General features: G+C 43.6%; 1 protein-coding gene across 1 annotated transcript in view; it reads right to left on the minus strand.

The window, feature by feature from the left end:
* LOC139757128 (uncharacterized) overlaps positions 1-16,617 on the minus strand; it is a 57,778-nt gene extending 41,161 nt beyond the window's left edge. The window contains exons 1-5 of the mRNA XM_071677229.1: positions 16,437-16,617; positions 15,872-15,920; positions 14,393-14,655; positions 13,381-13,550; positions 12,219-12,363 (exon numbers count right to left, since the gene is read on the minus strand). Coding sequence (XP_071533330.1) covers positions 12,219-12,363; positions 13,381-13,550; positions 14,393-14,655; positions 15,872-15,920; positions 16,437-16,617 — 808 coding nt within the window. The remainder of the gene's footprint in view (positions 1-12,218; positions 12,364-13,380; positions 13,551-14,392; positions 14,656-15,871; positions 15,921-16,436) is intronic.
* Positions 16,618-18,257: the final 1,640 nt, after the last annotated feature.

An 18,257-nucleotide genomic window follows, 5' to 3' on the forward strand; every position in this document is an offset into this window, starting at 1 on the left:
GAGGTAGCGCTAAGAACAGAGGACTGGGCCTTTTTTGGAATATCCTCACCTGGCCCCCCCTCTGTTCCTTCTTTTGGAAAATTTAAAAAAAAAACGAGAGGGGAGGAATTCCAGCCCCCCGCTCCCTCCCCTTTTAGTCGCCTTCTACGACACGCAGGGAATACGTGGGAAGTATTCTTAAACCCCTATCCCCAGGGATAAAATATATATATATATATATATATATATATATATATATATATATATATATATTCCTCACGTGTCGTAGAAGGCGACTAGAGGGGACAGGAGCGGAGGGCCAGAAATCCTTCCCTCCTTGTATTTTAAATTTCTAAAATGGGAAAGAAGGAGTCACGCGGGGAGTGCTCATCCTCCTCTTAGGCTCAGATTGGGGTGTCTAAATGTGTGTGGATGTAACCAAGATGTGAAAAAAGGAGAGACAGGTAGTATGTTTGAGGAAACGAACCTGGATGTTTTAGCTTAGAGTGAAACGAAACAAGGGTAAAGGGGAAGAGTGTTTTGGGAATGTCTTGGGAGTAAAGTCAGGGGTTAGTAAGAGGACAAGAGCAAGGGAAGGAGTAGCACTACTCCTGAAACAGGAGTTGTGGAAGTATGTGATAGAATGTAAGAAAGAAAATTCTAGATTAATATGGGTAAAACTGAAAGTTGATGGAGTGAGATGGGTGATTATTGGTGTATATGCACCTGGGCATGAGAAGAAAGATCATGAGAGGTAAGTGTTTTGGGAGCAGGTGAATGAGTGTGTTAGTGGGTTTGATGCACAAGACCGTGTTATAGTGATGTGTGATTTGAATGCAAAGGTGAGTAATGTGGCAGTTGAGGGAATAATTGGTATACATGGGGTGTTCAGTGTTGTAAATGGAAATGGTGAAGAGCTTGTAGATTTATGTGCTGAAAAAGGACTGATGATTGGGAATACCTGGTTAAAAAAGCGAGATATACATAAGTATACGTATGTAAGTAAGGGAGATGACAAGAGAGCGTTATTGGATTATGTGTTAAATAACAGGCGCGCGAAAGAGAGACTTTTGGATGTTAATGTGCTGAGAGGTGCAACTGGAGGGACGTCTGATCATTATCTTGTGGAGGCGAAGGTGAAGATTTGTGTGGGTTTTCAGAAAAGAAGAGAGAATGTTGCGGTGAAGAGGGTGGTGAGAGTAAGTGAGCTTGGGAAGGAGACTTGTGTGAGGAAGTAACAGGAGAGACTGGGTACAGAATGGAAAAAGGTGAGAACAAAGGAGGTAAGGGGAGTGGGGGAGGAATGGGATGTATTTAGGGAAGCAGTGATGGCTTGCGCGAAAGATGTTTGGGGCAAGAGAAGCGTGGGAGGTGGGTTGATTAGAAAGGGTAGTGAGTGGTGGGATGAAGAAGTAAGATTATTAGTGAAAGAGACGAGAAAGGCATTTGGACGATTTTTGCATGGAAGAAATGCAAATGAGTGGGAGATGTATAAAAGAAAGAGACAGGAGGTCAAGAGAAAGGTGCAAGAAGTGAAAAAGAGGGCAAATGAGAGTTGGGATGAGAGAGTATCATTAAATTTTAGGGAGAATAAAAAGATGTTCTGGAAGGAGGTAAATAAAGTGCGTAAGACAAGGGAGCAAATGGGAACTTCAGTGAAGGGGGCTAATGGGGAGGTGATAACAAGTAGTGGTGATGTGAGAAGGAGATGGAGTGAGTATTTTCAAGGTTTGTTGAATGTGTTTGATGATAGAGTGGCAGATATAAGGTGTTTTGGTCGAGGTGGTGTGCAAAGTGAGAGGGTTAGGGAAAATGATTTGGTAAACAGAGAAGAAGTAGTAAAAGCTTTGCAGAAGATGAGAGCCGGCAAGGCAGCAGGTTTGGATGGTATTGCAGTGGAATTTATTAAAAAAGGGGGTGACTGTATTGTTGACTGGTTGGTAAGGTTATTTAATGTATGTATGATTCATGGTGAGGTGCCTGAGGATTGGTGGAATGCTTGCATAGTGCCATTGTACAAAGGCAAAGGGGATAAGAGTGAGTGCTCAAATTACAGAGGTATAAGTTTGTTGAGTATTCCTGGTAAATTATATGGGAGGGTATTGATTGAGAGGGTGAAGGCATGTACAGAGCATCAGATTGGGGAAGAGCAGTGTGGTTTCTGAAGTGGTAGAGGATGTGTTGATCAGGTGTTTGCTTTGAAGAATGTATGTGAGAAATACTTAGAAAAGCAAATGGATTTGTATGTAGCATTTATGGATCTGGAGAAGGCATATGATAGAGTTGATAGAGATGCTCTGTGGAAGGTACTAAGAATATATGGTGTGGGAGGCAAGTTGTTAGAAGCAGTGAAAAGTTTTTATCGAGGATGTAAGGAATGTGTACGTGTAGGAAGAGAGGAAAGTGATTGGTTCTTAGTGAATGTAGGTTTGCGGCAGGGGTGTGTGATGTCTCCATGGTTGTTTAACTTGTTTATGGATGGGGTTGTTAGGGAGGTGAATGCAAGAGTTTTGGAAAGAAGGGGCAAGTATGAAGTCTGTTGGAGACGAGAGAGCTTGGGAAGTGAGTCAGTTATTGTTCGCTGATGATACAGCGCTGGTGGCTGATTCATGTGAGAAACTGCAGAAGCTGGTGACTGAGTTTGGTAAAGTGTGTGAAAGAAGAAAGTTAAGAGTAAATGTGAATAACAGCAAGGTAATTAGGTACAGTAGGGTTGAGGGTCAAGTCAATTGGGAGGTAAGTTTGAATAGAGAAAAACTGGAGGAAGTAAAGTGTTTTAGATATCTGGGAGTGGATCTGGCAGCGGATGGAACCATGGAAGCGAAAGTTAATCATAGGGTGGGGGAGGGGGCGAAAATCCTGGGAGCCTTCAAGAATGTGTGGAAGTCGAGAACATTACCTCCGAAAGCAAAAATGGCTATGTTTGAAGGAATAGTGGTTCCAACGATGTTGTATGGTTGCGAGGCGTGGGCTATGGATAGAGTTGTGCGCAGGAGGGTGGATGTGCTGGAACTGAGATGTTTGAGGACAATATGTGGTGTGAGGTGGTTTGATTAAGTAATGTAAGGGTAAGAGAGATGTGTGGTAATAAAAAGAGCGCGGTTGAGAGAGCAGAAGAGGTTGTTTTGAAATGGTTTGGGCAAATGGAGAGAATGAGTGAGGAAAGATTGACGAAGAGGATATATGTGTCGGAGGTGGATGGAACGAGGAGAAGTGGAAGACCAAATTGGAGGTGGAAAGATGGAGTGAAAAAGATTTTGAGTGATCGGGGCCTGCCCATGCAGGAGGTTGAAAGGCGGGCAAGGAATAGAGTGAATTGGATCGATGTGGTATACCGGGGTTGACGTGCTGTCAATGGATTGAATCAGGGCATGTGAAGCATCTGGGGTAAACCATGGAAAGTTCTGTGGGGCCTGGGTGTGGAAAGGAAGCTGTGGTTTCGGGCATTATTGCATGACAGCTAGAGACTGAGTGTGAACGAATGAGGCCTCTGTTGTCTTTTCCTAGAGCTACCTCGCACACATGAGGGGGAGGTCGATGTTATTCCATGTGTGGCGAGATCGCGATGGGAATGAATAAAGGCAGACAGTGTGAATTGTGTGCATGTGTATATATGTATGTGTCTGTGTGTGTATATATATGTGTACATGAGATGTATAGGTATGTATATTTGCGTGTGCGGACGTGTATGTATATACATGTGTATGGGGGTGGGTTGGGCCATTTCTTTCGCTACCTCGCAAACGCGGGAGACAGCGACAAAGCAAAATACATAAAGAAATAAATAATATATATATATATATATATATATATATATATATATATATATATATATATATATATATATATATATATATATGTTATCCCTGGGGATAGGGGAGAAAGAATACTTCCCATGTATTCCCTCCGTGTCGTTGAAGGCGACTAAAAGGGGAGGGAGCGGGGGGCTGGAAATCCTCCCCTCTCTTTTTTTTTTTTTTTTTTTAATTTTCCAAAAGAAGGCACAGAGAAGGGAACCAGGTGAGGATATTCCCTCAGAGACCCAGTCCTCTGTTCTTAAAGCTACCTCGCTAATGCGGGAAATGGCGAATAGTTTAAAAAAAAAAAATATATATATATATATATATATATATATATATATATATATATATATATATATATATATATATATATATATATATATTTTCATACTATTCGCCATTTCCCGCATTAGCGGGAAAGTTCCCAAGTGCACCCTCGCGCAACAATCACATCATCAGGGGAGACACAAGAGAGGAACACAACAGTCAGCTGGTACACATCGAAGAGACGAAGCTAGGCCGCCACCTGGCAAACATGTCATTGTCTTTTCTTTTCTTTATTTCAAACTATTCGCCATTTCCCGCGTTAGCAAGGTAGCGTTAAGAACAGAGGACTGGGCCTCTGAGGGAATATCCTCACCTGGCTTCGTTCTCTGTTCCTTCTTTTGGAAGATCATTATTCATTATCATTATTCTATATATATATATATATATATATATATATATATATATATATATATATATATATATATATATATATATATATATATATATATATATATATATATATATATATAAAACATGTTTATTTATTTATTTATTATACTTTGTCGCTGTCTCCCGCGTTTGCGAGGTAGCGCAAGGAAACAGACGAAAGAAATGGCCCAACCCCCCCCATACACATGTATATACATACGTCCACACACGCAAATATACATACCTACACAGCTTTCCATGGTTTACCCCAGACGCTTCACATGCCTTGATTCAATCCACTGACAGCACGTCAACCCCGGTATACCACATCGCTCCAATTCACTCTATTCCTTGCCCTCCTTTCACCCTCCTGCATGTTCAGGCCCCGATCACACAAAATCTTTTTCACTCCATCTTTCCACCTCCAATTTGGTCTCCCTCTTCTCCTCGTTCCCTCCACCTCCGACACATATATCCTCTTGGTCAACCTTTCCTCACTCATTCTCTCCATGTGCCCAAACCACTTCAAAACACCCTCTTCTGCTCTCTCAACCACGCTCTTTTTATTTCCACACATCTCTCTTACCCTTACGTTACTCACTCGATCAAACCACCTCACACCACACATTGTCCTCAAACATCTCATTTCCAGCACATCCATCCTCCTGCGCACAACTCTATCCATAGCCCACGCCTCGCAACCATACAACATTGTTGGAACCACTATTCCTTCAAACATACCCATTTTTGCTTTCCGAGATAATGTTCTCGACTTCCAAACATTCTTCAAGGCCCCAGAATTTTCGCCCCCTCCCCCACCCTATGATCCACTTCCGCTTCCATGGTTCCATCCGCTGCCAGATCCACTCCCAGATATCTAAAACACTTCACTTCCTCCAGTTTTTCTCCATTCAAACTCACCTCCCAATTGACTTGACCCTCAACCCTACTGTACCTAATAACCTTGCTCTTATTCACATTTACTCTTAACTTTCTTCTTCCACACACTTTACCAAACTCAGTCACCAACTTCTGCAGTTTCTCACATGAATCAGCCACCAGCGCTGTATCATCAGCGAACAACAACTGACTCACTTCCCAACTCTCTCCATCCCCAACAGACTTCATACTTGCCCCTCTTTCCAAAACTCTTCATACCTCCCTAACAACCCCATCCATAGAGAAGACGGTAGTGAAAGCTAAGCGTGCCGCTGAACGCCGGCAAAGGGCCGCCGGTTTTGGATGGTATTGCAGTGGGAAATTTTTAAAAAAAAGGGGGGTGACTGTATTGTTGATGGTTGGTTAGGTATATAAAGTAAGTCTGGACACATGGTGAGGTGCCTGAGGAATGGCCGGAATGCGTTTGCTAGTGCCATTGTTACAAAGGCCAAGGGTAAGAGGAGCGTGCTCAAAATCCAGAGGTATAAGTATGTTGAGTATAACTGGAATTTATGGGGAGGGTATTGATATGAGGACGGTGAAGGCAATGTACCGGCGCATCAGATTGGGGCAAGAGCAGAGAGGTTTCAGAAGTGGAGAGGAAGTGTGGGCTAGGTGTATGCTTTTTGAAGAATGTATGTTGTGAGAAATACTTCGGAAACGCAAATGGAATGTTGTAAGCATTATGGCTCTGGAGACGGCTATGATAGAGTGATAGAGCTGGCTCTGTGGACGGTATTCAGACTCTTATGGTGTGGGAGGCCAGTTGTTTAGAAAGCAGTGCAAAAGTTTATCTCGCGGATGTACGGCTGTGTAGTGTAGAAAAGAGGGGGAAAGTGAATGGGTTCTCGTGAATGTAGGTTTGCGGCAGGGGTGGTGGATGTCTCCATGGTTGTTTATTTGTTTCTGGAGGGTGTTGTTCGGGCGGTAAATGCAAGAGTTTTGGAAAGAGGGGCCAGTATGCAGTCAGTTGGGGATGGACGAGAGCTTGGGGAAGTGCGTCAGTTGTAGTTCGCGATGATACAGCGTTGGGGCTGATTCATGTGAGAAACTGCCGAAGCTGGTGGACTGAGTATGGCAACGTGTTGGTGGCAGACGCCCGTTAAGCGTAAATGTCGACTAAGAGCCAAACCAAGGTTTCTTAGGTTCCGTAGGGATGAGGGTTCCGTCATTTGGGAGGTGAGTTAGACTGGAGAAAAAACTGGGAGGCAGGAGGAAGAGTTTTAGATATCTGGGAGTGGATCTGGCAGCGGTGGACCCATGGAGCGGAAGTGGGATCCAGGGTGGGGGCGGGGGCGACAATCCTGGGGGCTTGACGGAATGAGTGGAATTCGAGCCCATCTGATCTCGGAACGCAACACTGGTATGTTGACGGAATAGGTGGTTCAACAATGTTGTATGGTTGCGCGGCTTTGGGCTAAGGGATAGCGATGGTGCGCCGGCGGATGGATGTGCTGGAGGAAATGGAGAGTTTGAGGCATGTGTGGTGTGCGGTGTTGATCGATGAGAGCAACGTACGGGTAAGAGAGGATGTGTGGAAATCGAAGAGGTGGTTTGAGAGGAGCACGAGAGTGTTAATGCAGTGGTTTGGGCAAAAAAAAAAAAAAAAAAACCAACAATTTTTGTTTAGGAGAGATGATTGAGGGAAAGATTGACCAAGAGGATAAGAGTCGGAGGTGGAGGGAACCGGGGCGAAGAGGGCGCCCCACAATTGGAGGTGGACAAGCTGGAGTGCAAAAAGCAGCTTTAGTGTGATCGGGGCCTGCAACATGCAGGGGCGGTGCACGCGGGGCAAGGCATTAGAGTCAGAATAGCGGAAGTGGTATACCGGGGTTGACGAGCATTGCGTCAGTGGAATGAAGAGGGGCATGTAGAAGCGTCTGGTGTACGCCTGGAAAGCAGTGTCGGTATGTATATATGCGTGGTGTGGACGAATTGTATAACCATGTTGGATATGGGGGGGGGGGGGGGGGGGCCATTTCTTTCGTCAGTATTCCTTGCGCAACTCGCAAATCGGGAAACCGCGACAAAGCAAATTTAAAAAAAAACAGCAAATATATATATATGTAAATAACAATCTATATATATACATTTATATATTATCTATATCTATAATTCTCTTATCTATAACTCTAATTATAATTTATTACTATTATATTATCTTCTCTTAGATATTTATCTTCCAAATATATATCTATATTATTTATATAATATTATTTATATATATATTATATATATCTAATATATCTATTCCCTCGTGATTCGTAGAGGCGATAGAGGGGACAGGAGCTGAAGGGCCAGAATCCTTCCCTCCTTGTATTTTCATTTTTTTTAACCTGGGAGGAACACCGACGAGAAGGGAGTCCCGCGGGGAGTGCCAACCATCCTCTTAGCTCAGATTGGGGAGTCTAAATGAGAGTGGATGTAACCAAGATGAGAACAAAGGAGAGCCAGGTATTTCTTTTGAGGAAAGGGGGCCTGGATGATTTTAGCTTTGAGAGACAACGAGCTTCAGGGTAAAGGGGAAGAGTGTTTTGGGAATGTCTAGGGCGGTAAAGGTCAGGGGTTTAGTGAGAGGCCACGGCGCCGGGAAGGCTTCGCATACTCCTGAAACAGGCGTTGTTGGACGTACGTGTTGAATGTAAGACAGTACGATTCTAGATTAAACTGGGTAAACCTGAAAGTTGATGGCGTGAGATTGGGTGAATATTGGTGCATATGCCCTGGGCATGAGAAGACATATCATGAGAGGTAACAGTGTTATTTTGGGAGCAGGTGGACTGATTGAGTGTTGTAGTTTTGATGCAAACGGGACCGGGTTATAAGAGATGGGTGATTAGAATGCAAAGGAGCAGTACTGTTGGCAGTAGAGGGAATAATTTGTATACCAGGGGTGTTCCGTGTTGTAAATGTGAAATGGAGGCAGAGCTGTAGCTTTATGTTCTGAAAAAGGCCTGGTTGGATTGGGACAACTGTTAACAAACAGCGTGATATACATAAAGTATACGTATGTACGTCGGGGAGATGGCCAGAGAGCGTTTATTGGAATATGTTGATCCTCACAGGCGCGCGAAAGAGAGGACTTTTGGATGTTTACTGTGCTGAGAGAGTTGCAACTGGAGGGATGTCTGATCAATATTTGGAGCGCGAAAGGTGAAGATTTGTAATGGGTTTCGAAAAGAAGAGAGAATGTTGCGAGAAGAGGGTGGTGAGAGTATGTGAGCTTGGAAGGAAACTTTCTGTGTGAGGAAGTACCGGACAGATGCGTACCGAAAGGAAAAAAGGTGAGAACAAAAGGAGGGGAAGGGGTTTTAACGAATGTGGGAGGGACTGGGATGTATTTAGGGAGCCGTGAAGGCTTGGTGTGAAAGATGCTTGTGGCCAGAGACAGTAGCGTGGGAGTGGGTTGATAGAAAGGGTAGTGAGTGGTGGGATGGAAGTAAGATTATTAGTGAAAGTACGAGAAGGTTAGGCCGATTTTTGCAGGGCAGAAATGCAACAAATGAGTGGGGACGCTGTATAAACACGCGAAGGAGGTCAAGATAAGGTTGCACGAGTGAAAAGGGGCAAATGCGCGTTGGGGATGAGAGAGAGTATCATAACATTTTAGGCGAGTAAAAAGCTGATCTGGACAGGCGGTACATACAAGAGCGTCAAGACAAGGGCGCCCCTGGGAACTTCAGTGACGGGGCTAATGGGAGGTGGATAAACCAAGTTGCGGTTGCAGAGAGAAGGCGTTGGAGTGCGTATTATCACGGTTTGTAAGATGTGTTTGAGATCGGAGAGATTTCAGTTGTTTTTGTCGAGGTTGGTGTGCAAAGTGAGAGGGTTAGGGCAAATGAATTTGGTCACCAGAGAAGAGGTAGTAAAAGTTTGCAAGAAGCTGAGCGCCGGCAAGCAGCAGGGTATGGAGGTAAGCAGTGGCATTAAATAAAACAGGAGGTGGACTGTATTGTTGCTGGTTGGTTAGGTTATTTAATGTATGTAATGATTCATGGTGAGGTGCCATGCGGATAGGCGGTCAAGCATGGCATAGAGCCCTTGTACACAGGGCCAAGGGGCTAAGCAGTTGAGTGCTCAAAATTCAGAGGTCTACGTTTGTTGCGTATTCCTGGTTACATATCCGGGAGGGTCTTGGATTGAGAGGGTGAAGGCCTGTACAGAGCATCAGATTGGGGACGAGCAGTGGGTTTCAGAAGGTGGACGAGGAAGTGTGGATCGGGTTGTTTTCCATAGCCGAATGTATGTGGCCCTACTTAGCAAAGCAAATGGATATGTATGAAAGCACTTATGGATCTGGAGAGGCGAAATGCTTAGAGTTGTTAGAGATGCTCTGTGAGGTAACTCACGAATAATCAGGTGTGGGAGGCACGTTGTTAGAAGCAGTTTAATAGTTTTTATCGAGGATGTAAGCATGTGTCGAGTTATGAAGAGCGGAAAGTGATTGGTTTTTAGTGAATGTAGGATTGCGGCAGGGGTGTGTGATGTCTCATGGTTGTTTTAACTTTGTATATGGAGGGGGGTTGTTATTGTTCGGGAGGTGAATGCCAATAGTTTTGGAAAGAAGGGGCCCGATGAAGATGTTGGAGGAGACGAGGCGAGCTTGGAAGTGAGTCAGTTGTTGTTCGTGCTGATACAGCGCTGGTAGGCTGTTTTCATGTGAGACACACTTGCCGGACGCTGGTGACTGAGTATTGGTACAAGTGTGTTGACAGAAGAAGTTAAGAGTAAATGTGAATAAGCGCAAGTAATTAAGTACAGAAGGTTGAGGGTCAAGTCAGTTGGGCGGTAAGTTTGACACGAAGAAAAACTGGAGGAAGTAATACGTGTTTTAGTCTCAGGGAGAGGCTCTGGCCGCGGAAGGAACCATGGAAGGAATGTGAAATCATCGGGTGGGGAGGGGGCCGAAAAATCTGGGGCCTTGAAGCATGTGTGGAACGTCGAGAACCTTCTCTCGGACCGAAAAAAGGGTATGTTTGAAGGAATAGGGTTCCAACGGATGTTGTTCTGGTAGCAGGCGTGGGCTTGTCTAGAGTTGTGCGCAGGAGGGTGGATGTGTGGAATGAGCAGTATGAGGACCATATGTGGGTGTAGGTGGTTAAGATTAAAGTAATGTCAGGGTACGAAGCGATGTTGGTGGGGTCATAAAAAGCGCGTGGTTGGCGAGGCAGAAGCGGTGTTTTGAACTGGTTTGGGCCACCAAGGAGAGCATGAGTGAGGAAAGATTGACCAAGAGGATTATTGTGTCGGAGGAGGCAGGAACGAGGAGACGTGGCCGGGCCCAACTTGGACGGTGGCAAAGATGGAGAGACAATGAACAAGATTTTGAGTGATTGGGTCCTGGAACATTGCAGGGGGCAAAAGGCGGGCAAGGAAAATAAGAAGATTGGATCGCTGTGGTATACCGGGGTTGACGTGCAGTATCATCGCGACAACAATGGACTCAACTTCCAAGCTCTCTCCATCCCAACAGAACTTCAATTCCTTGCCCCTCATTCAAAACTCTTGCATTCACCTCACTAACAACCCCATCCATAAACAAATTAAACAACCGGAAAAATTTACACAACCCCCGCCCCAAAACACAATTTATGAGAACCCCTCACTTTCCTCTCTTTCCCAACCCCTACACAAGCCCTTTCATCCTCGATAAAAACTTTTCACTGCTTCTAACAAATTTCCTCCCCCACCATTCTTTTTAATCCCTTTCCCCAAAAGCAACTCTTCAACTCAAAACAATGCCTTCTCCAGATCCATAAAAGCTACATACAAATCCATTTATTTTCTAAGTATTTCTCACATACATTCTTCAAAGCAAACACCTGATCCACACATCCTCTACCACTTCTGAAACCACACTGCTCTTCCCCAGTATATATATATATATATATATATATATATATATATATATATATATATATATATATATATATATATATATATATATATATATATATATATATATATATATGTATGTATAGAATGATTCACCAATAAAAGATGAAAACAGAACCATGGACACACTTTAGATGAGGTTTGATACGCATTAAGTTTCCAGCTCACATCTGACTTCATTTTCACCTCCTTTGTTACAGATATGGATTACAGGCATTTCTCTATCATTCATCTCTTTCTTTATCTATTGCTTCCACACTAATCTCCGATTCTGACATCTGCCATTATCAAAAACAGCTTCGAAAGGACCCAAAACCCTATTGTTGCTTGTATTCCCTGTGTGCCATTGTGATACGATATTCAACGAAATTAATATACCTTAATTCACACTGGAGAAACTCTTGCCAATGTAAAATCACAAGTCTTTGCTATGATATGTAATAAAAGCGTATCTGAATAGCAGACTTTAAAGAAATTGTCGTCATAAATGATCTGCAGCGATGTAAAACATTATTTTAGTTACCAGTAAAGTCTAGTATTTTCGTTTTCTTTATTTGCTCTTCGACAGAAAATGATATTAATTTGCTATGGTAACTATTACGAATTGTAGCATTTCCTAAATAATATTTGATCTGGAAACTAAATAGAAAAGAAAAGTAACAGACATCTGTTCATATTCTGAGGATTTCCAAAGCCGCCTACGGTCTTTGATTTACCAATACAGAACGAGTTCAGTCTTGCCTCAAATCTTCCCTATTTATTCCCCTTTCTAGCTCCTAATATGTTGAACACATTAATATGTTACATACTACCGAATGAATGGAGAATTTCTTCACAGAATCACAGCATTTGGCGGACCACCTTCATAAGGCATGTGCCCGACTGGATCACTCGCTGTTACATACTCACACTGTGTCTTCAGGGAAGGCTCTCCACCCACGGTGTCATACACTTTCATTGTGCCGGGGAGTGACTTGTAGCCGACCCATAGTCTGGGGATGGACACGTTGAGCTCCTCCTGTTCGTACTTCACCATGGCTAATAGGAAGGCGTGCTGTGGACATTAATGGTGGCATTATAGTACACAACTGCACAGTAACTGGAAGCTGGCTAACGTGACACCAGTTTGTGAAGAGGAAATTTAAGGGAAAATGTTCCCTAAAACTTAAGATGATATAATCTATATATATATATATATATATATATATATATATATATATATATATATATATATATATATATATATATATATCATTTCAGCTTTAGGTAACATGTTGAAAACAGTAATCAAGGATAAATCTACTCACTCTTTATCAGATAACAAACGTATTACTTAAGTCAAGATGGGTTTTGTGATAAAGATTATAAACATTTTTCTTCGGATTGGATTGGATTACAAAATTTAGGCTTATAAGCCAAGCATTGGAGCATCTTAAGCGATACAGCTCTCTTAATAGTTTAGAATATTCTTAAAATTCATTTTAACTCAAACAAATGATCAGTTTCAGTTTTGGCAGACCAAGAAGGGAAGAACGAAAAGTATAGGAGAGAAAATAGCCAACATGTGTTGGTGTGAGAGCTCAAGCTTGACCTTTGGTTAAACCTACTAGGGAAAGGTAAATCCCCGCTGCTATAGATCAAGATATCACTGCTTCACACAAACACCACCAACTCCTTAAGGACCATGAAGATCGGGGGAGAATCTATCTTCGGGGTAGTGGCCAACCCTTCCTCAGTTATAACTAGCTACCCTTTCTCATAAAATTCTCCATGCGCCTCATAATGCTCAAGATAAACCATTTTCCTTGTGGCTGGTAAGCTGGGGGAAATGATGGGTGGGGAGGAGCATTCTGCAGCACTATCCTCTCTCTGGCTACATACATTAGCTATCCGAGTTCTTCAGCTGTTAATCACGTCGTTGATCATGAAGGCTTCTGTTGTCTGGCTTTCCCATATGGTATCACATACGTGAGAATGGAGGTGGAAAGGACAAGAGAGAGATGGGAATAGAAACAGGGAGAGAGATAGTCCTGAAGCTTTGGGAGAGGCACTTACTATGAGAGATACTCACGATAAAGAACTCCTCTGGAAAGTTAGGCAGCGAGCCTCCCTCAGCAGCGCACCTCAGCTCGGCTTCCACGTAGCTCACGGTGTCTGAGAACAACTTGTAGCACCTGTGCCCCGCCCCCCACTGGTACAGGTAGCCACTGGGACACAATGGCTTCTTATACGAGTAGTATTCTGTCGGCAGGTGAAGATATAATTGGTAGATATAGTCATATGGTTCGGATGAAGACGAGACTTTTTAGAAGTAATCTGTTTACGCCTTAAGGAGCCTCTGTTACATCAACAATTCCTTAAGTTCATAGTTGATGGGAATATTGATCATTTATGACAGGAAACACTTGACCTGAGAAGAAAGATCTACTTCTAATCTCAGAATTCATAAATGTGAGATCTTCCCTGTTTCGCTAGTCAACCACACTTCTGAACCCAATGAAAGGGCTTATGCTCAAAGATACTGTTGGCTATCTGAGAGATCGGACATACCCGATCAGTAACCGTGACAAACAGAGAAAAGAACAGATGAACACAAATGAACTCAATTCAATACGCAAGATTTTACTCCAGCATCAATGCAATACAAGAATCATCACTACTGGTTGATAATGATACATGATGTGATAGACTGAGTGAGAGTTTGACAGAGCCTTAGTTGTATGACGAAGAAAAGTACATAAAACGGTAAGAAAGATTAAATGGACTTAGATTTACGAACCCCGAAATATTTGTTGAACTAAACTCCCTGAAAAAGCACAAAATAGTGAGCAGTACACGGATGATATCCTCATACTTACAACATACAGCTCCTCCACGACTAAGACTTAATAAACAAAAACAAGCATTTCAAGCATGCGTCAGGTTCTTTATTCCCAACGTAGTATTCACCCAACACACATGACCATACGAGAGTACTTAAGAATGAAACAATCACACGCCTTGTAACACCTACCAGCACTCATCGATCACCCACAAGTCTTCAGAACACAGAAATCATCACAGAAATCGTCACGAACACTCACCGTTCATCGGTTCACACGGCGCGGTACAGTCACCATTGCTTGGAGCTAATACACAAGACGGTTGTTCAAGAGTCAACGGATGTAACAACCTCTCTGCACAGAGGAAGCCATGCTTGTTGAGCTCATGATTTGATTCAGTGAGTGGAAACTTCTGTAATGGCACTGTCGCGGGATGATGCTGCTTGACCAGTTTCAGGCCACATCTCTGCCCGCTGCAGTGCGCACCAACCTGGCTGTCTGTCACTGCGCTCTCCTCCTGGTCCCTGCAAGGCACATGACAAACGAGGACATGATCACTGTCACCAAAGTTCTCCCTTCTCTAGATAGAAATAAAAAAAGAAAGATTCAACTCGTTACGAATGTTGTACTTGTCTGATGATAAAAATGAACGAAGTCTGTGATCATATTGAAGATAGACAGCATCTGCTGCTGAAGTGAACATGACTAACAGACATAAAAAGACAAAAATATAAAGAGCGGAAGGGTTCGTTGACACATAAAATTCTATTTCCCAGCTCTTTCTACGTTGGAAATTGTTGGGAGGAGGCCAAAGAAAACGACACAAGACATAAATAGTTCCCACGTCACATCTGATTCACCTGCACGTCCGTTACCATCGCTCCAATTCACTCTATCCTGCCTGTTCACTGTGCATGTTAGGCCGCCGAACGAAATTTTCACTCATGTTCACCAATTTGCTCCTTCTCCCGTCACCTCACACATATCCTCTGGCATTCACACTCATCTCAGTGAAACACAACATCTTCTGTCTTCACACGCTCTTTTGATTTCACACTCTCTCTTCCCTTACGTTACTCACTCGATCAAACCACCTAACCAACACATGGTCCTCAACATCTCATTCCAGCCATCCATCCTCCTCGCACAAACTCTATCCATAGCCACGCCTGCGCAACATACTAACATTGATTAGAACAACACAATATTATAACTATTAACATACAAGCATTTTTCTTTCCGGAGAAAATTAATGTTTCGACTTCCAAATTCTTCAAGGCCCCAGAATTTTCGCCTCAACCTATGATCCACTTCACATGCTTCCATGGTTTCGTGCTTCCACTCAGATATTAAAGACATCACTTGTCAGTTTTTCTTCCACAAACTGCAAATACAATTTGCACTAATGAATGCAACAACACGAGTACGAATTCCTTCAACTCTTACAGTTGTGCATGACAGCTTTCCTATCTTGTGTCTAATGTGGTTTCATCCATTCAGGAAAGCAATGCGTAAATGACTGATAAATTGTGTACGTTCATTTAGGTATTGGGTACAGCGTGCTCATCAATTTGTACACGCAGGGAGGAAGTCTGAACACTGACCAATGCACTGAGGAAATTAGTATACTGACCTAGGAAATATGTTCCAGGCGAACAAAGAGAGAGGCAGACAGCATGAGCGATGGCATCACATCTCTCTTCGATCCAGGTGTTCTCGCCAGGCACCACCTGAACGCACTTTCCTGTGGCTGTGGAGTTCCTTCCCAAGTTGGTGTACGGTGTACGACCTGAGGGAAAGAATAACATGAGGAAAAAACAGTTAACAGATGTGATGGTCAATGACGCTTCTATCGGCTCCAGTGCTGCAGCATCTTACAGTGATAATCTATGTAGATGGAGGCAACACAGTAGACCAGAGGTCTCATCCCACCCATCTCATCCACCTACCTACCCCACCCTCCAGCAAGTCAGCTGGCAAGAGAGCTCAGAAGGAACACTACGTAGTATGAAAAGTATGACTATACTGAGAAAGGTAACTCTACAAGGAAGGATGACTAGAAAACACCTGACTTCCCTGACATCCCATATCGTCATTCTCTAACAGTTAATCATCGTTCACGTATTTGTACAGCTGTATCTTAACTGGACCGAACGTCTTTGCTTTGACAATAGTTGATGGTAACCTACGTTTATGTAATGTAGTTTTAGGTCACAAGGTTTATTTCTGAGGGAGCAGCGGCCACAGGAGCCTTGGCGTTGCTACTGTGGCCCGCAGTTTCAGTCATGGCCCGACACTGCCTCACCAATGTAGAGTTTGGTCGAGTCGAGTTGTAGAAGAACCTGCCGGACGTGGAAGTGAGGGGGGGTCCGCTGCCGTGGCTGCGTTGTGGAAGGTGGTGTAGGGCCAAAGGCGGCTTCCACCTCCTTCAGGAAGCTGGAAACCTCATCGATGACCGACCGGTGACGATGCGATGTTTCTTCCATGTTAATGTTACTCGTAGTGCCGTACAGGACTCACTGCGTCACGTACGAGGTGCAATGAAAGTAAGCATTCCGTCCTCACTTGATTATAAAGTAGTATCCGTTCACGGGAGACACCAGATTAGGTCGCAACCTGTCTGATGTACACCTCCAACTGCCCGGCGAGCGTTCCAACGTTGCCAGATGTCCTCCGCCCAACTATCGTACCACACATCCTTAACCCTTCAGAAACCTAACGTTTCTAATAGCTTTGTTACATATATAGTATTGTCATACGTCGATGATGATTATTACTGCGATATCTTGCTCATTCTGTACTTCCACTAATGGTACGCTGAGCATTTCATCCTCGTGTTTAATATTCTTACCACCAGACTGAATCATTTTGTATTTGCTTACAATGGAGCCCATTTTCCGTGCATCTGGCCACATAAACAATAACTCTTTCGCGTCACGAAAGAGTCTTCCACCCTTTGGGTATATCCTAAATAGTTTACGATGATGGGTGAACCCAGGTGCTGTTTGAACCTAAGTTCTGGGTGGACCCAGATGCTATGGGACCCTAAATGCTGGGTGAACCCAGATGCAATGCGGCCCTAAATGCTGTGTAAACCTATAGGTTGTGTGAACTATGCTGTGTGACCGTAAATACCGGGGGAACGCATTTGTTGTGAGACCCTAAATACTGGGTGAACCGATATACTGTTGTATGTCCTTTGATCCTTGAGGAGCCAAAACCCAGTGCGGCATATGATGGCGAGTGAAGCTGGGTGTTGTTTCAACCAAGACACTGGGGTGAGTTTAGGTGTGGAATATACCACATACTGTGTGAGCTTCTTCCTTTAAGAAAGGCTTCAGCCACCCAGGCAACTCAAAAAGGGGATGGGGGAAGAGCAAAAGGAATAACCTAAAAAAGTCTTCCTCAAAAACAGGGTGAAGATGTGAAGCCCTAAATAATTGGTTAACCTAGATGCTTGGCGAAGCTGAATGACTCTAGTTACCTGATAAACCTTGGATCTGTGTTAGACTGGGTGTAGGTGTGAACGCGAGTCAGGGATTTGGGTAGGGTCGTGTGATGGAGCAGTGTTCTAAACTGAGACTCATTGAGGGGTCAACGTGAGGCAACTCATTGACATCATCGAGGAAGCGCTCAACGACTGAAGCCAGACACACATGATGGACCTTCTGTCCTCACTAAAATGACACTAACCACTTTGCTACTCACAGATCCTTTGAGGGAAACGTATTCTTCACTTCAATAGAAATCTGTGGCACTGGTAGAGCTAGGTCAGGTCTGTGATACTTAAAGCTTTCTTTCTATGATCCAGTAGGGAAAAATTTTGGGCAGAAATTACCAACTTTGAGGAAGAACTGGCGAAGAGGGTCCTATAAAAAGCTAACTTCTTTCCTTTTCTTTTACTTAACTTCTGATAAAGGGTATCTCAGCTTCAGGGGTGAATTGGAAAGGCAAATCTATCATTAGTGTGTACTGCGCTGCTAGACTCATACAGTTGTGGGTCGCCGTGATATCTAAGTCCCAGGTGCCGGGATCTGAGACTGACTTTCGGAGGTGATTGACCGAAGGTGTTGTTCAGTGTTGACCTGGCATTTGTAGCAAAGAATGGTAAGTCTGGCTCCCTTCC

The sequence above is a fragment of the Panulirus ornatus genome, chromosome 24 (genome assembly GCF_036320965.1).
Source record: "Panulirus ornatus isolate Po-2019 chromosome 24, ASM3632096v1, whole genome shotgun sequence".
NCBI lineage: Eukaryota > Metazoa > Arthropoda > Malacostraca > Decapoda > Palinuridae > Panulirus > Panulirus ornatus.